At 36.7% G+C, this 23,829-nt stretch overlaps 3 protein-coding genes across 3 annotated transcripts; all 3 read right to left on the bottom strand.

Moving 5' to 3' along the window:
- Positions 1-2,546: 2,546 nt before the first annotated feature.
- Positions 2,547-3,550, bottom strand: LOC125916940 (olfactory receptor 51G1). The gene has a single exon (XM_049623191.1). The coding sequence runs from the start codon at positions 3,504-3,506 to the stop codon at positions 2,547-2,549; it is 960 nt and encodes a 319-aa protein (XP_049479148.1). The 5' UTR covers positions 3,507-3,550.
- A 9,080-nt stretch (positions 3,551-12,630) lies between these two features.
- On the bottom strand, positions 12,631-13,591 carry LOC125916932 (olfactory receptor 51A4). Its single transcript, XM_049623179.1, has one exon. It carries the CDS (start codon positions 13,589-13,591, stop codon positions 12,647-12,649), a length of 945 nt encoding a protein of 314 aa, XP_049479136.1. The 3' UTR covers positions 12,631-12,646.
- An 8,254-nt stretch (positions 13,592-21,845) lies between these two features.
- Positions 21,846-22,667, bottom strand: LOC125916923 (olfactory receptor 51A7-like). The gene has a single exon (XM_049623176.1). It carries the CDS (start codon positions 22,665-22,667, stop codon positions 21,846-21,848), a length of 822 nt encoding a protein of 273 aa, XP_049479133.1.
- Positions 22,668-23,829: the final 1,162 nt, after the last annotated feature.

Genomic DNA, 23,829 nt, shown 5'->3' with positions numbered 1-23,829 from the left:
CATAAATAATACCTCCTCACACACTCCCCCACAAAAATACACAAGCAATATTTATTTACCATCTCTGAGTCCAAGCACTGAGAAGAGAGAGATAGTGTTAGATATGTTTTGGAAGAAAATAGGTCTGAATCTCAGATTTTGTGAAGAGAAACAGAGGGAGGGAGGGAGGAAGAGAGAGAGAGAGAGAGAGAGAGTGAGAGAGAGAGAGAGAGAGGGAATTAATCTTTGAACAGTTTATTACAGGGAAGATATCCTACATGCTTTAAATCTTAACTATTCAGCTCTGTGAGGGGAAAAACAGGACATGATATGGGGAGAGATAAAAGAAATAAAAACTCATATCTCCTATCACAGAAAAGAATAGGAAAAGAAACAAGGTAGGGGCAGAATGAAGGGAATAACTTGCAGGTAAAGATGCTGCCTTGAGGAGACACCAGCTAGGAGAAACTGAAAGGACCTTAAAAGAATATTATTGGATTGGATTTAGACAAACTGATGCAAAAATTAGTGTTTTTCTTTTAATTTAAGTATGGTTTTAAAATAGTTTTTATTGCATTTTTCCTGTGATAATTAGTTGGTAGATATTTATGAATAAGAAAGATGATTAGAAATAAAATAAGTAACATCTTTCCCCCTGCACACCCTAGTTGTGTGAGTAAATTTGATGCCCATCCATATTCACCTAACACCTAAAATGTATATTTCCCAGGAATATCCCATGCTGTTTTAGATCTACTTTTTTTTTTCCTTTGTCGCCACTGAGGCATTAATCTAAAGTGTTAGTATATGTGGGAAAACTAGAGTTCAAAAAAGTCTCAACAGCACAATGCCAAAAGTTTATGTTTTGAGATCCAACAGACCTTAATGTAGTTTGGGGCTTTCCGTTTATTACACATGATGTTGGTTATAGTAACTTACCTCATTGAACTTCCTATCTAAAAGAATTATATGAGAACTTGCTATCTTGAATGGTAATATAGCACTACATGAAAATAGTTTGAGAAATTAAAATTTCAACAAAATGATTGATATTCAGTATTGTAGTAAGTACATAAACATCATGACCATTTAAAAATGTGTCTTATAAGGATGCTTTTCAATTAACATTCCTGAAGTAGGCATACCTTTTTCACTCCTACTGCGGTCTTTTCTACACTATTGAAGTGTTTGGGAGGCCATTCTTCACAAATAAACAGAAGGCAATTCTTGGGATGGATCCTAGTTATAGTTCTGCATTAAAAAAAGCTCATAATTTTGATGTATCAATAATCAAATAATCAGCATATAACAGTCATCTAGCTGCTACCTGGAGAATACCTTCCTATGGTAAGTTTTTAAAATTTAAAAAAATCTTATTTTAAAAATTTGACTCTGTAATCTTAATTTCCAAAGGAAAGTCAAATTGGATATTGCATGTAAGTGCTTTTAAACATTCTATAGTATATAGTAAATGTTCAATAATTATTGGGTGTTATTGCCACAATTGTCACTATTATTTTTTATCATATTTCCCAGATAATCAGTAAGATTATCTGTAAGATTTCTGTAAGAAATCAGTAAGATTGGAGGTAGGGAGGAAATACAGGTGTTTTATTTACTTTGAAATTAAAATGTATACGTATTAGAGAATGCTCCCAGATCCTCAACTGTCCTATGTCCTTTCACAGAATTTTGGACACACACCCAGGTATCAACACGAGATGTTATTACTTTTTTTTAAATCAACTTCAGTTTTAAGTTGCTCTCCTGCTGCCTTCTGAAACTTAGTTTTGTAGGAACTCTTCAATAGATGCTAGTCCAAGGGCGGCGTGAAGCCTCTGGAAGACTTTGCAGAAAATCTTCAACTTCAACTGGCTGAGGGATGGAAGTGATGAATCTGAAACCCAGAGAGTGTGACTTTCATACAGAAATAGGACTCACTTGGCAAGTCACAGTTTCTAGATGTTAACTGGTTCCTTTAAGGTACTAGACCAAAATGTGGGGTAGGTATGATAAAACAAAGAACTTACTCTGAGTGGTGTGTTAGTTAGGGTCCAGTCAGAAGAAAGAAACCACAGAATAATTTAACAGAAAAGTTTAATATAAACATTTGTTAACAAGAGATTATAGTAACAGGGAATCAACTAAGAGTAAGAAAGAAAGAACCATAGAGGATACTCTAGGGCTGAGGGAGAGTCTCTAAGAAGGAAACAAGATTTCAAGAGAAGAATCTTTCCCAAGGCTGGCATTTGGATGTTGTCCACCAACATGTGAGTGAAGCTCACTGAATGACAAAGTTCACTAAGTTGTTCTGGGCCAAAGCTGGTCCACAATTAGGATGAGGCTGATTGGTGGAGAACTACTTGCTGGAAGACTGATGACATTTTCCAAGAATGCCTATGGGGGTTACTGTTGGCTTTCTGGAGAGTCAGCCGGGGTACCAGCTAGAATCACCAGAAAGTTTCTAGAAGCTGCGTAAGGAGGTAATCTGCTACAGATTCCCTGAAAACCAAAAATATCAATAGGCTTCATGCCCCAAAGCTCCCTCTCTTCATCCTAACCTAATCCTATCGAAAACACTTAAGGGATTTTACAATCTCAAGCTTCTTAGCAATGCGGATACGGATTTGCTTGGTCTTCATACTGTAGACAATGGGGTTCATGAGAGGTGGGACCAGCAGATACACGTAAGACATGAGGAGGTGTACAATACGGGGCAGATGTTCACCAAAGCGGTGCACGAGAGACAAGCCAATCATGGGGATGTAGAAGAGTAGCACAGCACAGATATGAGAGACGCAGGTGTTGAGGGCCTGAAGTCGCTCCTGGCGGGAGGCAATGCTTAGCACAGTGCGGAGGATGAGGGCATAGGAGAAGAAGATGAGCAGTGAATCCACACCAACAGTGCAGGCCACAACAAAGAGCCCATATATGTGATTGACAATGATGCTAGAGCAGGCCAACTTCATGATCTCTAGGTGCAGACAATAAGCACGGGCCAGCACATGGGAGCGGCAGTACTGGAAGCGTTTAAGGAGGAATGGCAGGGGCAGGATGAGCAGGGCACTTCTAAGAATTGAGCTCAGCCCCATCTTGATGATACGTGCAGGTGTAAAGACCATGGAGTAACGCAATGGATTGCAAATGGCCACATAGCGGTCAATGGGCATGGACAATAGAACTGAAGACTCTACCAGTGACAAGGTATGGATGAAGAAGAGCTGAGTGAAGCAGGCGGGGATGGTAATCTCTCTGACATCAAACCAGAAGATGCCCAACACAGTGGGCAGTGTAGATAGGCAAAGGCCCAAGTCTGTCAGGGCCAGCATGGCCAAGAAATAGTACATGGGTTCATGGAGGGTGACATCGGTATGGATGAGGTGGAGGATGGTAAGGTTTCCTACAATAACTGTCAAGTAGATGGAGCAGAAGGGAATAGAGATCCAGCCATGGAGAGCTTCCAGACCTTGGAAGCCTATTAGGAAGAAAGTGGCTTTTTGGAGGCTGCCATTGTAAGAGATCGTCATGGCTTTACGGTCTTGGATTCACCAACCTGCAATCTAGAACGGGATTCCTGGAGAGTGACAGAACTGAATTCTCACTCACCTGAACATCCTAGGACCAGTGAGACAGGAAGTTCTGCAGATGAAATGAGAAAGAAAAGAAAGAATTGAGAGATTTGATCTATAAGGCTTTTCTGGAAGGTCTAGGATGGGGACTTTTACAGGGATTTCTATAGTCTATGAATGCTATATGATTCAGCTGTATGGTGGTATATCTGTCAGTGCTGGACTCTCAGTGGGTTAACGAGGTCACTTCAGATGACACCTTTTCATATGTTACTCCATGAAAAATATCTTTAATTTAATCACTAAAGTGTTCAGAATCTGTATCATATCTATGAGGAATTGGCACTATATACCATTTTGCATAATTGTGTACTAGGATCAAGTGCGTATCATATGCCTTCAAATGTATTTTGAATTTGGCTGGGGATTGTGCTTTATTCCACAATGCCTAGCTTGCAAGGGAATGCAGACAAGCACTGCCCAAATGCTTGTTGAAATCCTTGAACTTGTAACTTGTGACCAGAGTGATGCCTTTCCTGAATCTACATAAAAGTCTTTGGTGACCAAGGATGCAAATTGTGCTGTGCGAATCTGAAATCTGGAACTGAAAAATGTTTGAGAAGAAGCAGGATCTTCAGAAAGCAAATAATTCTAGAAAAGGGTACATTAGGGCTTAGTTCTGAGAGGATGAAAAGAGATGTAAGTTTCCAACATCAGGGCAGTTAAGCTGGGGCCAGGTGTAGAGATGAGGATGCAGAGGAGGTAGGCATCAGATATGAAACAGAAATGATGAAGAGAAACCTAAAATGGTCAAGAAAAACCTCTAATCTTTAGCTTACAATAGGGAAACTAAATCTTCAGGCTTTCCGAGTAAGCTATGCCTTTGGGGTTTGGATCAATATGCCACACAGGTATAGATCTGTCTCTATAATACCTGAACTGGGCTCTATTTAACGTCTTTCTTCAGAACTTTTATTCAGTTACATTTATTTCAAGCCGCACAATAATGGATTCTATGTATATAAAAGCTTAAAACAGCTAAAAGAGACAGAGAATGGAGACTCAGGGAAACAGGTAGAAAATAGTAGTGTATTATAATACTAAAGTCATCTCACCACTGTGGCTACAAAAAAGAGATAAAGTAGGATGAAGGTTTCTAAAAAGGCATTGCACTTGTGATAGCGAGGTCATCGTCATTTGTCTTTTGTTTTTTTTCTTTCTTTTTTTTTTTTTAGAAAATATTTCAATAGATTGGAGAAATTATCAGTAGGTGGAAAGGAATAAGTAAAAAGTGTATATAATTTGTAGTTTTCCTCTAAGACAAAATCTACAGAATGAGTGAAGATGTCAGGATATTTTGAGGAGGGGAGATGGGGAGTTCAGGGTCCTCTTTCAAAAGGCTTTTATTGGTCCTCTTTCAAAAGGCTTTTAAGATGGAGGGACATTGGAGGGGTGAAAATAAAGAAAGAAGAAAAGTTCTTACCCAGCTTTCACTATTCATGCTTCAAATCAAAGCAAGTAATAGTAAGATCATGATGCAATAATTAATGTGATAATAAAACGCCTCTTATTTTTTGATTCTGAAGGAAAAGTGGGGAAGTAATGAGAATGGAGGAAAGAAGTGGAGATGGAAAGTAACGAGCTGTGAAGGAAAAGGGACTATCACAGCATTTGCAGAGCATGCTGTGGGTGACACATGAGGACAAGGCACTCTCACTCTGATATCAAGGCAGAAAATGGCAGGGTGCCTGGGTGGCTCAGTCGGTTATGTGCCAGACTTTGGCTCAGGTCATGATTTCACAGTTCGTGGGTTCGAGCCCTGTGTCAGGCTCTGTGCTGACAGCTCAGAGCCTGGAGCCTGCTTCGGTTTCTACGTCTCCCTCTTTTTCTGCCTCTCCCCTGCTCACGCTCTCTCTCTCAAAAATAAATAAACATTTTTCAAAAATTTAAAAAGACAGAAAATGGCAATATAGTTTTTAAAAAGGAATGATAAAAAAGGGAAAATTTTCCATCATTTAAGGGGAGACTCAAACAAGAGTTTAAATATATGTGCAGCTTTTTAGCCAGCAGACTCACAGTGAAGCTGGTGTCCATCCATTTTCGTCCAGCCATTTCAGAGTTTGTGAAAGAGAAGAAACGTTTAGAGGTGATTTATTTCACTCCCGTATCTCCAGGCAGGGAAGGATCATTCTGCTGCTTAGTGAGAAGTTGCATCTGTCATAAACCACCCTGCTATTATCTTTCCTTCCAGATATATTACTTGCATATTATATTTTGAGTACAGGTAAGAGGCAAGTGTGCCAGGTATGGGAGGAAAAAAATTATGAAAGCCCTAACTAGCACTAGAGAAATGGAATTGCTATAAGACTGACTACAGACTTCGAATCCTGGTACAGATTTGGAACTTAATAAAGTTTGCTGAATGAATGCCTAAGTGAATGGTTGGAAAAAACAGATGAGATGGGATTAAACAGAACTTTTAGTGCAGTGACTACATTTTCTTCTCCAAGTCACTCACCTCCAGATTAATGGATGGAAGAACTGTCAGCTGGTTCCTCCACTAGACTATGCATACATCCTTGACCCTCCCTTCAACTCTAATTTATTAGCATTACAGAGATGTCATCCTAGGGTCTATGGCAGAGAACAGCAGAGATGGGCTGAACGGCAATTTCAATCATATTCTCACTCCCTCTAATTCCTCATATAATTGTACACAAGCTGTTCAGGATGTTTAGCATTTGTGTTGGTGACCATCTGCAGATCTTCTGGCAATATACACTGGAGTGTACCAACAGCTGGAGACACCAGGCAGAACTCAGGGTGAGTGCTAACAGCTATGAGAATACTCTCTGCTTAAAACACAGGGGCTTTTTTGAAGAGTCCAGAAGCTTCTCCCTAGGGGAGAAGCTCAGGGACTTCTGCTGAGACTGAGAATTCCCCAAAGAGTTCTCAAGATGTTTAGTTGAGAACGGAAGCCATGAGAGGCTGAGAAATCCCAATCCTTTATGTGGGCAAGGGATAGCTTCAAGATGTTAGGGTGCTTCTAGTTCTAGATTTCTTTTTCTGAAACGAGATAAGCAAGATATAGTTAGGCTTGGAGTACAGTATTACAAAAAAGAGTGTTTTGATTCGGATAAAAAGATAAAACTGATTCCAATCTCTGATAATTTCTGACCATGTGACCATGTAACCTAGGAAAAATTAATGTACCAGAAAAATCATTTCCTTATGTTCTAAAAATGGAAAATTTCCCTCTTTTTTTTTTTTTTTTTACTCAGACTCTAGTACTATCAGGCATGTTTTAGAATCATCTGCCAGTGTAATTTGGTTTGAGTTTAGGGAGAAGAAAATGTCCACCTTGGCCTTTAGTCATAAACTGTGTGTTTCTTAATTACTACTGGCCATTTCCTGTGTATTCTCCACTGTACACGTGTGGTTTGGGTCATAATTCAGAAACTTGTACTTCAAATACCAGCTTAATACCTTAAAATAGTTCATTAGCCCATTTTAACTACAAATATATATATCAGGAGATTTTCCAGCATAGATTTAAACAATTAGAGGGAACAAATACCTGAACAGAACAGCTGATACTTAATGGATACTCAGTAAACACAATTATTAAAATAATTAGTAGGGTAACTGTGATTCTAGTTTGCCAAGAATGGGCCTAATTTACACTTATTGATTTGGTTTCCCAACCAGTTTGGGAAAACAAGCTGGGATGGGTTGGTAGACCTCCACTTCAAACTCCAAGTTTCTGCTGCACATTCATCTAATAGCCTGTGCAATGCATGGGCAGTGACCACAGTGACCCTACTTTAACTCATTTCTAAATCTGAAAGATGACCCATCTCTCTTTTCTTGACCATTCCCAAAGTAATGTTAGTAAAGCTGCAAAGACAGTAGGCAGGGTCGTTACTGGCATGCAAGCACATAGACACAGTTGGCTCCTTGCAGGTTTAGACAATCGTACTTGACAATGATCCCCCTAACAGAGGCTTTTTTTAAAATTATTTTTTTATTTAAAAAAATTTTAATGTTTATTTATTTTTGAGAGAAAGAGAGACATAGAGTGTGAACAGTGGAGGGGCAGAGAGAGAGGGAGACACAGAATCCAAAGCAGGCTCCAGGTTCTGAGCTGTCAACACAGAGCACAATGCAGGGCTTGAACTCACAAAGCACGAGATCATGACTTGCACCAAAGTCAAATGTTCAACCAATTGAGCTACCTAGGTGCCTCACTTCCAGATGCTTTTTATTGGAGCCAACCACTTGTGTCACTCCTTGTGCGAAAGCCTGTGGAATAAATGAAGTCATGAGGCTGCCAGCAGCCTGGGATCAATAGGAAATACTCTGGTTAAGTGATCCAGAAAAGAAAATGTTCAAGGAATAAAGACTGATGAATGTTTAGTGTTTATCACTTCTTGTAATCATATAACTTATTTCATTGTTTGATAAACTAATTTTTAATAAGCCCACTGGCAGCAAAGATCCTACAAAAATTAAAGTTCATACTTTTTAAGTTCTCTGTTAGAGCTTCTTAGGAAATTTGATAATGAATTCATAACTTGAGCAAAATCTTTGCAAATGTGTGACATCACTATAGTGGCTAACTTGATAGAATTGATCCCATAACAACCAGAAGAAAAAAAAATTAATATCTACTTCTAAAGTAGGTGAATTCTCTTAAGAACATCGTATGTGATGGTGATAATTTACCATACATAGATACTGAAGGCAGATTTCATGCTACATTCTCATGATTTTTCAAAAAGATTAAATAATTGTCTATTCAAAATAAGTGTATTCCATTTTTATTACACATTTTTCAGTCATTGTGAAAAGGGACAGGATAGCTGTTACAGTGTTGATTTCATTAGCATAAGCTAAATTATGTTCATTTTAAATGACTATTCAGATGCTTTAAACAGAAAATAATTTTTTTTCAACTTTGTGTTTTGTATTTATATTCTTAAGCTTTACAGAGATATAATTGACATACAACATTGGGTAAGTTTAAGGTATATGATACACTGATTTGATACACTTACATGTTGCAAAAGGGTCACTACTGAGGCATTAGCTAATACTTTTATCATGTCATACAATTACTGTTGCCATTTTGTGGTGAGAACATTTAGGATCTAGTGTCTTAAGAACAGTCAGGTTATAATACATTATTGTCAACTATCATCACAATACTGTGTGTATTAGATCCTAGAAATTATTCCTCTTCAAACTGTAAGTTTGTACCCTTTAACCAACATCTCCCCATTTCCCTGACTCCTTATTCCCTGGTAACCACCATTCTACTCTGTTTCTATAAGTTCAGTTTGGATTCTATATATAAGTTATATCACACAGTATTTGTCTTTTTCCCTTTGACTTATTTCACTTGGCATAATGTCCCCCCAAACCATTCATGTTGTTACAAGTGACACACTGTCCTTATTTCCCCTAGCTGAATAAATAATTCATGTATGTGTATGTAGCACATCTGTATCCATTCATCCATTGATGGATGCTTAGGCTTTTTCTATATCTTGGCTATTGTGCATAATGCAACAAACAGAAGAATAGATGTCTCTTTTATATCTTGCTTTTATTTCCTTTGGCTATGTACCCAGAAGTAGGATGTTAGTTATATTTTTAATATTTTGAGGGACCTCTATACTATTATTCATAGTGGTTGCACCAATTTACAAAGCCACCAATAGTGCACAGGTGATCCTTTTTCTCTGTATCCTCACCAGCACTTGTTATCTCTTGGCTTTTTGATGACAGTCATTCTAACAAGTATGACTTGCAATTTTGACTTGCAGTTTTGACTTGCAATCCCCTGATGATTAATGATATTGAACATCTTTTCATGTACTAGTTGGCCATTTGTATGTCTTCTTGGAAAAATGTTTATTCAGTTCCTTTGCCCATTTTTTGAATCAGGTTTTTTTTTTTTGTTATTGAATTGTATGAGTTCTTTACATATTTTGGATATTAATCACTTATCAGATATTTGTATAAGGGCAGAAACAAAATGGACAAAAGATTGAACAGATGCTTCAAAATGAGAAAATAGAAATGCCCAATAAACATATATGAATACAGGAGTATGATTTTAAGTTAGCAGAAAATTAACATATGATATTGATGGCCGATCTTTTTCAAGATTTGGGATTCTAGAACTAGCTGACTTGTTCCAGGATATGCTAGCAACTGAATCAAGAACAAGAGTTGATGTGTGTAGCTGTTAAATTTGAATATGGCCTCCAAGGTCTTCTACTCTGTTTGTCCATTTTCTATTGGATTATTTGTCTTTTCTAATGATTTGTAAACTTTTTCTTTTCTCTCTTTCTTTTTTATTTTTAATAAATGTAGGCTAAGCCATTTGTTGGTAATCTATAATACATATTTTCTAAATCCTGTTTAAAATTTGTGATCAGATTTATATGCATTCCATATGTCTTTGCTGTTTTTCACTTGTGATTAAGTATTGTTAATACCTTATTAGTGAATTTTTTTTACTTTCCCAGAAGGTTTCTATCAGTCTTCCACTGAATGCCTTTCTGAGGGACTTCCCCGACATCAGATTATCCCCAGGTATAGCCTAACTCAAGGCAATCTGGATAACCATGGGATTAACTATTTAGTTTGACAATTACATTTAGACTAGGGTTCTAATTATGATATTTGGGCTGGATGGTTATTTTTTGTAGAGTGTACTGTGCATGCAGGGTGTGTCATGTAAGATGCTCTGGCAGCATCCCTAGCCTTTACCCAGTTGATGTTGATAACATACCTCCCTCCCAGGTTACAAAAACCAAAATTGTTTCCAGATATTGCCAAATGTCTCCTGGTAGCTAAATTGTTCCCAGTTGGGTACCATTGTTTTAGGAGGCCCAGAGTTCGGCTTTCATTCCTCCAGGAACATGTGGAAATAATCATGGTGACTGTAAAGTCCCCCATCCCTACTGGCATTTTGTAGCTTCATCTTCCTTTTGTTTTAGTTTATTGAGGAGGACAGACACAACCTGAGATTATTTCGAGAGTGCAGAGTGTGACATCGCTGTACAGTAACCCATGAGAATTTAATACCTCTCAAATCCATGTTATTATCCCTCCTCTTATTAATAGACACTGTTGAAGCCTTCACTTTGTGATGCCTATCTTCACACTGGAAAAATATGAGCTTCCATTTCTTATAATTAATAAAGTATGTCTAACTTGTGCTTTGTTGTGCTACAGCCCTCAGTGCTCATGGCTACATCTGTAAGGTTATGGGAAAATTATGCAAGGCACAGAAGCACGTAGCACCCTGATCTGATGATAGAATTATGGAGACAGATGCAATGCTGAATGTGAAGGCTAAAATGTAGCCCAATGGTACTATCCTGGGGTATAAAAGATGAGGTGTCACTCCCAACTTTTGACTTTCTGTCTTTGCGAATTCAGTAAGACAATTTCTCAGAGCTTCAATCTCTTCAACAACTGAAAAAATAGAAAGAATGATAAATAAAATTGGATACATGAGAATCAAAGTAGAAAGTGTGCCTAGAGGTAAATTTTACATATATTAGCATTTCAAATGCAATGCATGTATCTGTGAAAGCTTTTCATTAGTTGCGAGATACTATCTCCTTACAGGCTGAGTATTATTCTTAAGCATATGACACTGCTGGAAACTGTCTCTTGATTTACCTGAGGATAAATTTGCAAGAGATTGTAACTGGTTTGTGGTGAGGACTTGGGTCAATGAGTGGGCATAAGAAAATGTAAGAAACTTTTCTATAATCCACAAGGTTTTTAGGTTGTATTAGGAAGAGAATTTGAACCATTCATCACCCACCAAACCTAAGGCAAAAATTCCTCCCTAATCCCATATAATTTATTCCTACTTTCAAAATCTGTGAGCATCTGTAACATGCGTACTTTTGCAATAAACAACTTAAGAAAGTTTTGTCCAATCTTGGAGTACTTTTGAACTCTTTAACAAACAATTTCCCGTTATAAAACATGGCCTCATTTCCACATTCATTTGTTAATAGTTATTTATCAGAGATCTATTCTGTGCCAGAAATATCCTACGTATTAGACACAAAGACATAAAGAAAATAGATATGGTTCTTCCTTCACTGATAACAGACTCTTTTTTTGGAAGAAGAAAAAAGAAAACTCATTGCAAATCATATAATGAGTATAATGTATAAAGAATAAAAAAACAATTTCATAAAGAGAGGGTCATACTTTGAATTGAGGGTATAGGTAATCTATGAGGAAATTATAAAAAAAAGTAAATAGAAATGAGTTATATGAAATTTAAGTCAAGAGCAGTCTAAGAAAAGCGGACAGATAATGAAAACTTACAAGAAATAGAAAAATTTGTAAATGCAACAAATTTTCAGAAGGCCAGTTTGGTTGTAGTTTGATTATCCGACAATGTTGGAGAGACAGAGACGGTCTAGAGCATGTATTGTTTTATATTATGTACTTTATTGATTTAATTATTTAAAATATTAATTATAGTCCCAAAGAAATTCAAGTTCATATTTAAAATACACATTACTTCATTCTATACTTCTTTTTAAAAAAATAACTCGCACGGATGATCAGTTAGAAAGCAGCAAAAGTAAACATTTAGAAACTAAATAGTTTCTTGCAGTATTTTACTAAAGAGATGCTAGTGAGGTGCTAGGATGGGTAAAACAATGAGGTGAGAAAATTAAGACATAATTTGAGGCTAGAATCGAAAGAACTAAGAACTTAATATAAATAGATTGAACGCAGGGATGAGGAGTACACTCCTGGTAGACAGACACTACCATTTCACTATATTGTTGAAATTTGTTGTTTTTATCAGAGGTGACATCATAAGGTATCTATTATTATTGTGTTAACTGGGATAGAGTCCCAGGATATACTTCTTGTTTCCTGTTTTATGTTCATGTTCAGTATCCAGTTTGAATAAAATAAATCTGCTGATAAAACAAAAAAAGTGTATTGATGATTATTTGTGGCAAATATTAGCTTTTTCACAAACTGACCTTGATCTCTTATATAAGAAATTTCCCCAGTATGCATCCTACATTGTCTGATTGTTACATCTGCTTCTGACATAATTTTGCTACAACTCTTACTCTAATCTGTCTCGTTTTCACACAGTACACAATGGGATTCATCATTGGAGGCACAAGTAAAAGAACATTTGCCATGAGAACATTGAAGAGAGGTGAGACATGTCGGACAAACCGATGGACAATGGAAAGGTTAATGATGGGCAGATAGAAGATGATCACTGCACAGATGTGTGAAACACAAGTATTGAGGGCCTTGAGCTGCTCCTTTCGGGATGCAATTCCCAGTACAGTCTTGAGGATCAGGAAGTAAGACACAGCAATAAGCATAAAGTCTACCATAACCCACAGTACTCCAAAAAAGCCATATATGACATCAATTCGGTTGTCAGAGCAGGCCAACTTCATGACATCCTGGTGGAGACAGTAGGAATGGGATAATTGGCTTTTATTACAATATTTCAAACTTCTCAAAGTAAAGGGGAAGGGTAGCACTAGGAGGACACTCTTAAGGGATATCACTATTCCTATTTTGACAACTCTGATAGGAGTAAGAATGGAGCTGTATCTCAGAGGGCTGTGGATGGCTAGGAAGCGGTCAAACGACATGATCAAGAGCACTGAAGATTCCACTGCTGCAAATCCATGGATGAAGAATTCTTGGGCAAAGCAGGCATTGGCAGAAATTTCAGGGGCATTGAATAAGAAGATCCTCCACATGGTGGGTAGAGAAGAGAAGGACAGGCCCATGTCAGACATGGCTAACATGGAAAGGAAGTAGTACATGGGCTCATGCAAAGAGGGCTCTGTCTTGATGACCAAAAGGATGGTGCAGTTTCCCAGAATAGCAAAAATATACATGCTACATATGGGGATAGAGATCCAGATGTGTGCATATTCCAGCCCTGGCATCCCAACCAAGAAGAAGGTGGTGATTTCAACATCCGATGTATTAATAATGGACATCATACATTTAAAGGACTCTGCAATGAAACAGAGATTCTTTAGTTGGTAAAATATGAATATCTGGAAATTTGCTAGAAAAAATTGCAGTTGTTGAAATTTCTGGCTCTTTTTAAGCTCTCTTTTGGAAGAATACAATATTTATGTGACTATCATATAGTGAGAAGTGGATGCCAATTTAGACTAAAATCTGCCTGTAGAATACATGAAGAAAATTTCTTTTGGCCATATTTTTCCTATAGAAAAACTAGAAATTCATTTTGTATTCAGATATTAATTTAATTTAATTTTCCCTTTAAAATATTAGTAAACTCTAGTCAAGTAATGTGGAATTCCCTATTTCTTGCTTTCACATTACAGGTAAGAAGTTGGGTAAAATATATGATTTCTAAAATGACACTATGAAGGCAAAAGAATCTCACAACCCAGTATCTTCCTACCTATTCCACAAAAATATTCTTTCACAAACTACCCTTAGTTCTATTCCCTGCCATCTGAAAATTGTTGGTTATTTAAAAATACTTTTAAAAATTCCCACTGTTTCCAAATCCTGTATATATTTGTAAGGGCAGTTACTGCAGAGATTACTGACGTATTATGTCTCATGTTTTCCTGACCGGGAATTTGTGATCACTTGTGTAGTGTTGACAGAAGAATGATAATAATATCACAATTTAAGAGAATCTGAATTCTGTTGAAGAATGATTTCCTATTTACATAGTCTCCAAAGGACAATTTTCCCAGAGATATGGCCTTTGGAGTCTTCTTCCTTTTGTATATGAAGTTGTATGTGGTTGATTGCCAAAAAAAAAAAAAAAAAAAAGAGTGAAAACAAAATAGATGAGGATATCTGAGTACTTACCAAAAAGCGGACATTTTGGAGAACACTTCTGAGAGTAGCTGAAGGATTCCAACAAAGTCCAGAAGTTACCCAAGGCACTTCCTTATATATAAAGGCTTGCCTCTTTTTCTCTTTCTCAGTCTTGTACCTGCCCAAGGGGCACTGAACCCTTGGGGAATTCCAACCAGGACAAGTCTTTTCTGAGAATAAGAATAAACTTGTGCAGATGCAATAAATCCACAGAGATGGTTAATACCAAAGAAGTGAAATAAGTATCTAGACTTTGAATTAAGGGCCATTTTGTTTGGAGAGAGGCCTTTAATAACCAGGAGTGGTAAAGACCTGGTAAATCCTGTGAAAAGCCTCTGACACTTCCGTTGGGTTTTTGGCTCAGATATTACTCCTTTGTTCTGAAAAGTGTCAAAGCAGAAATGCTGTGAGTTCAATCAGTGCTTTCAAGGAAGTGATGTAGGACAAACACCTTATGATATACATTTTTAGCCTTCTGGTTAACTCCAGAGCCTGTATCCATCCTTCTAGATCCTTACTCCTAGACATCACTGACTAAATATCCCTTAAAATCAACTTATCCAATAGACTTCATTGTCTCCTTTTCCAATTCTGATCTCTTCTTAGGGAGCTATCTCTATAAGAAGCCTTTATGCTTAATATTTAACAAACCCCAAATCTGAGCCCTTTAACCTCTTCTCACTCACATTTTGTTCATAGCAATAGCCAACATTTGTTGAGAATTTAAATTGTTCCACTTATTTTCATTCATTATTGATGATGATTTTGAGTCCTTGGATCTTTTAAATATGACAAGTACACTTATTATCTTCATTTTACTGATGAAGAAAATGTTCTCAAGGAGGTCAAGTAGTCTCTCCAAGATCATTGTACAGTAGAGGTAAGGTAGGAACTCAGGTCTTCTGGATTCCAGATAACTAAGCATATTTCATGCAATGGGGATGGCCAATCAATATTTATGGAGTTATGGATCAAATGGATGGTAGAATTCTATAGTATTTTCTTCACTCTAAACTGCCTATTAGTTAATTCTAGGGATTATATGGAACATGTAACCTCACATTTGTTGACCTTTCAACAAAGAAAATACTTAAGGATTCCAGAGAAAATTCTCTTGAAGCAAAAAATGCATATATATATATATATATATATACTCACCTCCATTAATACAGAGTCTTGGATGAGAGCTAATATTGAGTAGATCAAAGAGAGGAAGTATAACAAAGTATTACCATAACCCTCTACAATAACCTCTCTTTAACTTTTTGAAAGTCACTTTATTTTACAAAGGTCCTATTGTTTTCATCCTCCTCAGAGGATGAAAGTTCCTTTGGCTATATTGTCAGGAATTCTCCATCTTCAACTCTTGCTTTGTATCTCAACTTTCCAGTTCCTTCTCATAAAGGAGATGGCAGAGTGCATCTGGGTTTTTATTATTATTGTGTGTGTCACAACTGCAATAATGGTGTTATATGTTTATTGGCTTATTGCCCAACTTTGGAGACTGATTCCATTTGTTCTATGGTAATATTAATAAGCTACAACAGAGAAGTTATCACATCTGTTATTGTTATTTTGATATGTCCAGTCCCTAGCATGTTGAAAGGCATGTGGTAGCTTAGTAGATGTTTGTTGAATCAATTAATGAATGAATTGCATTGTAAAACATGGCATCTTAAATCATATACTGTTTTTAACTTCGTTGTCTTTAGTATCTTTCCCATTTGGCTATGCTTGCTATGAAGTAAAAGGATAGATTGTGGTAAATCTAACATCTGTTCATATGGACTTTTACTGTGTAAGCTGGCATTATTTATATTTTTGCATACATAATTTATATAATCTTATTTTGAAAGTTTTATCCGCACATAATTATTCAAAGATAGAATATTAATAGGCAATAGGATTAATTATGCATATATATCATAATTATTAACATTTGATCATATAAGTTTGAAGCATTTTTTAATAATAAAAAGACATTACAGATTAATTGACGTTTCTTGGCTCTATGCACCAAATGTTAATAAAAATATGCATGTCAAACAGATGGGACAGCTTAAGCAATCCCTCAATGGAAACATATAGGTAAAGTTCATTTATTAGGAAAGAACAGTTAAAAACAAAGATATAACTTCAGTTATATTCAGGAAGAGGGTTTCATGACTCTTGGATAGGTGCTGTCAGTGAAGATAACATACAGCTAGGGGCACCTGGGTGACTCAGTGGGTTGAGCCTCCGGCTTTGGCTTAGGTCAAGATCTCACAGCTCATGGATTCGAGCCCCACATCGGGCTCTGTGCTGACAAGCTCAGAGCCTGGCGCCTGCTCCGGATTCTGTGTCTTCCTCTCTCTCTGCCCCTCCCCCACTCACGTTCTGTCTCTCTCTCTCTCTCTCTCTCTCTCTCAAGGATAAATAAACATTAAAAAAAAATTAAAAAAGATAACATGCACCTGGATGCCTGTCTCTATTCTTAAGCATAAGATTCCAGAGATGACTATTTTTTCATTAAGATTCACGATTATTACTAAATACATTGGTTTGTAATTACTCGTGTAATGATGTTTGTATTTTCTGGGAACTACCCCTACAATCCCTATAGGCCATCATATGAGCTCATTTCTCATGTATATTTTAATAATCGTTTTCCTTAAGTAATGGTTTTGACATATTATCTCTCACTGATATCATTCTGCCAACTTTGGCAGTTCTAGTAGACATCTACTGGGTTTGTTTGCTATCATTTTCATTTATTTGTTTTTGTTTGGTTTATTCCAGTCCATTTCAGCAACTTTTCTAGAAAGAGAAATCCTTACTTTATATTTGCAATCACAATGTTTGAGGTAGTGGCATAGGACTAATTTTGTACATGACTAATTTTGCCATTGGCATTAAACTTGTCTCCGTGGATATAGTGTCCATTCTCTTTAGGATATTAAGAAAGCAGTATTCAACCCCTTCCCTAGATCTCTAAGTGGAGATGATAATATGAGTTCTCTCTCCTCTATTAGATAAGATGTAAGAAGTGTCCCCACTGCTTGTTTATCCAGCTTGTGACCACTTACCATACCATGTGGGTTAGCTTCATTCAGAATACTGACAAAGTAGAAAAGAGAGGTGAAGACAGTTAGTGGTGCTAATGACCTCTTTCCTGCACTGAAGTATGCTGTAGCCACCCCCCTTGCAGGTTCCTATAACTTTTACTCCATATCCATGAGCCATTTTAATATCTAAATGTTTTGTTTTTGAGATAATATTATCTGGTTTGTTGTCACTTGTATTGGAGTGTGTACCTCACTAAAGCAAGCTTTTTGATTTTCAGAGTTGAGTGTGGATTAATATATTCGTTTATATTAGAATTAGGTTTAAATTCAGCAGGGAACTTTTAGTGAGATCCTATAGATCTGATGAGATCTTATATATATTTGATATTACTCCATTTTAAAAATTAAATTATTTTTTCAACACTTTAAAAACATTATTTTAGGGTGAGAGAGAGAGAGAGAGAGAGAGTGAGAATCTTAAGCAGGCTCTACACTCAGCACAGACCCGGACACAGGGGGCTCCATCCACAACCCTGGGATTATGACATGGGCCAAAATCAAAAGCCAGGTGCTCAACTGACTGACCCACCCAGGTGCCCCTTAAAAATTAAATTCTAAAGAAAGTGCTCATCAAGATAAGTGTACTTTTAATCCCCTTTACCTATTTCACTTATTCCTGTTTCCTCTGGTAGTGACCAGTTTGTTCTGTGTATTTAAGAATCTGGGTTTGTTTTTATCTCCTTTTTAATGTTTGGTCGTTTGTTTTGTTTCTTAAATTCCATATATGAGTGTTTGTCTTTATCTGACTGACTTTTTATTTCACTTAGCATTATACCTTGCTACAAATAACAAGATCTCATTCTTTTTATAGCTGAGTAATATTCTTTTGTATACATACATACATATATATATTTTTTCTTTATCATTGACCTATTAATGGACAGTTGGATTGCTTCCCTATCTTTGCTATTACAAATAATGTTGCAATAAATATAGGGGTGCATATCTCTTTTCAAATTAGTGTTTTTGTTTATTTCGGGTAAATATGCAGCAGCGAAATTACTGGATTATATATGGTAATTCTATTTTTAATTTTTTTAGGAACCTTCATACTTTTTTTTCCACAGTGGCTGTAACCAATTTACATCCCCACCAACAGTGCACAGGGGTTCTTTTTTCTCCGCATCCTTGCTAACATTTGTTATTACTTGCCTTTTTGATTTTAGCTGTTCTGGTGGATATAAGGTAAAGGCTCGTGGTAATTGTGATTTGCCTTTCCCAGATGATTAGTAATGTTGAGCATCTTTTCACATATCTGTTGGCCATTTGTATGCCTTTTTTGGAAAATGTCTCTTCAGGTCCTCTGGTCATTTTTTTTTTTTAACGTTTATTTATTTTTGAGACAGAGAGAGACAGAGCATGAACGGGGGAGGGGCAGAGAGAGAGGGAGACACAGAATCGGAAGCAGCCTCCAGGCTCTGAGCCATCAGCCCAGAGACCGACGCGGGGCTCTAACTCACGGACCGCGAGATTGTGACCTGAGCTGAAGTCGGGCCCTTAACCCACTGAGCCACCCAGGCGCCCCTCCTCTGGTCATTTTTAATCAGATTATTTGTTTTTATGTGTTGGGTTCTATAAGTTCTTTATCTGTTTTGTCTATTAAACCCTTATAATACATATCATTTGCAAATATCTTCTCCCATTCAGTACATTTCCTTTTTTTTATTGATAGTTTTCTTTACTGTGCAAAAGCTTTTTATTTTGGATTAGGGTCTAACGGTTTAATTTTGCTTTTGTTTCCTTTGCCATGAGGATACATATGTAGAAAAATGTTTCTATAGATGATGTCAAAGAAATTACTGCCTATGTTTTCTTCTAGGAGTTTTTTTGGTTTCATGTCTCACATTTAGACCCTTAATCCATTTTGAGTTTATTTTTGTGTATGGTGTAAGAAAGCAGCCAGTTACATTCTTTTGCATATCGCTGTCCAGTTTTCCCAATACCCATTTGTTAAAGAGATTATCTTTTTTCATTGTACATTTTTGCTTTCATTATGGTATTAATTGACCCCATAAGTATGGTTGTATTTCTGGGCTCTTTGTTTTGTTACTTTGATCTATGGGTCTATTTTTGTGCTAGTACCATACTGTTTTGATAACTACCACTTTGTAGTATATTTTGAAATCTGGGATTATGATACCCAGATTACTCCATTTTAAAAATGATGTCTAAGTACTATTTACATAGCTTTTATTTTCCTTTCTGTCCCAGTTAGTTAATTTGTAGAATAAGTGAGTTCCACATTAACAGGGTTCCCCAGACATAGTTTAATTTGATTCTTTGGATTTACTATCATACATTTTATTCATATTTGCAAAATTGATTAGAACCATGTTTTTTAAGTATTACAAAGTTTATGAAAAGTAGATTGCAAATGAAATACAGTAAAAATGGAAAAGTACAGCAGTTTTGATGGTTTTTCACAGTGATACAGTTATGAAAGGCACATATTCACATTTGACCTAATCATCTAAGGATGGCCAAATCCACCTGTTTAGGCTTTACAACCACATGTACAGGTATCTCTGTATGTAAATATTTACATGTATTTGCATGTACTTATTTGTTGTTCTTCTGTATATTAACAGAACAGTAATTCAACTGTATCTTTTTCATTAAAGGATGTGTAGATTTAGTCCCCTTAAGGCTACCAGTGTTCCTAAGCTATCTGAGAGGAGCCTGCTTTTCCTAGAACCTCTAGAGCAAGCATGCACATCCTTCATAAACACTTAGAACTATTTTATTCTCTTAATCAAGGGAAATGGTGAAAGCACACTTCCAAATAAGAACGCTGATAGACATAAAAATATTTATACTTGTATTTTAGTGATTTATCATACAGCTCTTATTAAAGTGATTTCTAAGGCTATAAATCCACTCCCTCTTCTACAGGTACAGAAAAATCATCTAGATCCCATAGCAGGGCTTTGTCAAATGGAAAATTTGCTCTTAACATAAAATGTTTAATAAACACACAAACAACTAGGATATTCCAGGTCCTTTGCTGGGTATTGACAAAGACAGAAGTGAAACTCTGCTTCTTTTTTTTTAATTTATTTAAAAAATTGTTTTTAATCTTTATTTTTGAGAGAGAGAGACAGAATGTGAGTGGGGGAGGGGTACAGAGAGAGGGAGACACAGAATCTGAAGCAGGCTCCAGGCTCTGAGCTGTCAGCACAGAGCCTGACACGGGGCTGGAACTCATGAGACACGGGGCTTGAACTCAGGAACCATGAGATCATGACCTGAACTGAAGTCAGATGCCCAACCAACTGCACCACCCAGACACCTCATGAAACTCTGCTTCTTAAGTCACTCATACATTGGTTAAAAATATAGACAATTTAAAATAAATTTAAAATACTGTTTAAAAATTTAGATTTAAATTTAAAATTTAAAAGTACTATTGTTTAGTATCATAACAGTAGTAAACAAAGAATGTTGTGCAGACTTAGGTAAAGCATAGTTAACCAATATACACTTAAAGGAGGTCATTTGTGGAGTCTATTGCAAACTATTGAAAATATAAATAAGTGAAATATCTGCTTATCTATGTTTTGAATTTAATTTAAATTATTTTATGTATGTGAGCCTTACCTCTCCAAACACATCTCACAGTCCTATAGGGCAGAGAATTTTTAATAGATTATATGAATTGCTGATCACACACACACACACACACACACAAATGCATACACACTAGATATTCAGAACTTGCTGATTCTTTTGTGGGTAAGTGTGTGAGCTTAATCTTCCAGCACATTTTAGTCACTGCTGATTATGCCTGTGATAATTAAAGCCACAGACATGTTATTTTATTTTTTTTCTATTTTTGTTTAGAATCATATTTTAAAAATCTTTTAAGTCCTAATTAGGACTGCACTGCTATTAAGGTTGATAGATAGGTGGTTGCATAGAGAAATAACAATCAGAAAAGAGGTGGGACAATTAGATATAAGAAGACTATAACCCCACGCCTAACGCCTAAGACATCTTATCTAGATTTTGTTGCTGCTTAATTCAATCAATAACTTGACATTTGAGGGCCTACTTAGTATAGGCAGTGTAGCTTTGCGTTCAGTCTCTATTCTGTCATTACTATCTTCAGGTTCCTACAATCGTTCAGAAATTGCTGAGTTGAGTTTTCATTGTGGCTGACAATGCTCATCAACCTTGTTATCACATAGTTTTGCCAGGATCCGATTTCTAATCTGCTGACTCATCACTGAGTACACAGTGGGATTCATTAGAGGGTACCAGAAGGAAAATATCAGCTATAATGGCCCTAATGACTGGGGAAACATTTTTTGGCAAAGCGATGAAGGGCAGCCAAGGTGACGATAGGCACATAGAAGATGAACACAGCACAGATGTGGGAGATGCAGGTGTTGAGGACCTTGAGGTGGCCCTTGTGTGAGGCAATGCCTAGAATAAGTTTCAAGATCAACATGTAAGACACAGAAATGCACCCCAAGTACAATAAGGATGTAAGAGCCACAAAGAGTCCGTAGATAACGTTGACCCTGTTGTCAGAACAGGCCAGCTTCATGACATCCAGGTGGAAGCAGTAGGAGTGGGATAGAAGGCTTTTCCTACAGAATTTCAGCCTCTTCAGAATAAAGGGGAAAGGGAGGGCAAACATGATACATAATGCAGCAAATATGAGGCCGATTTTAAAGACTCTGGCACTGGTCAGGATGGAGGTGTATCTCAGAGAGCTGTAGATGGCTATGAAGTGATCTATGGACATGATGAGAAGAACTGATGACTCTATAGCTGAGAATCCATGAATGAAAAACTCTTGGGCAAAGCAGCCATTGGGGGAAATTCCAGTGGCATTGAACAAGAAGATTCTCAGCATGGTTGGAAGGGAGGAGATGGAAAGTCCCAGGTCAGAAAAGGCCAGCATGGAGAGAAAATAATACATTGGAGCATGCAGAGAGGTCTCTGTTTTTATGAAAAAGAGGATAGTGCAGTTCCCCAGGATGGCAAGGAGGTACATGAGGCAAATAGGGATCAAGACCCAAATGTGAGCATGCTCCATGCCTGGGATCCCAATGAGGAAGAAGGTAGAGATTTCCATTTCAGAGGTGTTCAAGACTGACATTGCAGGAATGTGAAGGGCTCATAATATGAATCTCAGAAGAAACTTCCTGAAATGGCCTAAATAGGTTAGCGTATGCTTTAAAATGTTGGTGTGAAATCTTAGGATTGCACTTTTTTTTTCTTTGTATAAGAATTCTTGGACTAAAACAACATATTTTATAATATACTTGTAGGAGTAATAGCAGGACTCATATAGATAGGATATGAAAAGAAACATGAATATAGATTAATATGCAGTAATTGCTAGCAGATAGATATTTCAAATATTTTAAATGCTTTTCCTAATCTCATTATACAAGAAGGAAGCAGTAAATTTCACAGCTTCTATAGCCATCTTTTTAAGGATTGTCATGCCTTTAAGTTTGAAACCTGTTTGGAGAAATATAGGATCAAAGAAGGATGTCACTTAGTACAATTGCATTTATAGTTATAAATGAATATTTTTAAAAACAGTTTTCTTTCAAAAAATGGGGCTAGCAAGGGTTAACATCCATATCTAAAAGGATGAAGGTAGACCTGTATGTCACATTTTATGCAAAAGTTATCTCAAAACACATTATAGAGCTCAATCAAAAAAGAGCTACAACAATAAATGTCTTCGAAGGAAACTTAGTTGGTAAGTTTTTGTCATCTGGGGTTGTGCTGTCTGTGAGGTCACTGCTGCTCTTTGTCTTCCCTCTGGCTTCATAGAATCTCATATAAGCAGATACCGTTTTGATGTGCACTAAATGAATGAAAAGTTATACCCTCAATGCAGAGGTATGTATAAATTAAATTTATACATGTAATTATATGTATAAATTAAATCATAAAATGAATTTTATACAAAACCCACCTTCACACCATTGCTTAAAAATCTGTGAACTCATAGTTTTTTGTTAGAATTGTACAGTTCCTTTCTGTTCATATATAGAGAGAAAATGTAAAGAGATATTTAAACCTATAAAGAAGCATGCTGAGTTAGGACAGACAATAGAGCAAGTAACTCTTAGTGGTCCCTATAGCCTTCTCACTGATGCCCCTGCAAACTCAGTAGTTTTGCATGTCTGCACCCAGAAACACCTATACTAACCTGTGAGGCAATAACTCTACCATTCAGCAAACATGTCACCCCACAGCCAGCCAGGTTCCAGTACCTGTCTCTGAATTTCTCTCTGTGCCAG

This window comes from Panthera uncia, chromosome D1 (assembly GCF_023721935.1).
Source record: "Panthera uncia isolate 11264 chromosome D1, Puncia_PCG_1.0, whole genome shotgun sequence".
Lineage (NCBI taxonomy): Eukaryota > Metazoa > Chordata > Mammalia > Carnivora > Felidae > Panthera > Panthera uncia.
The sequence above is the reverse complement of the archived record's forward strand: the minus strand, read 5'-3'. Positions and strand labels throughout refer to the sequence as shown.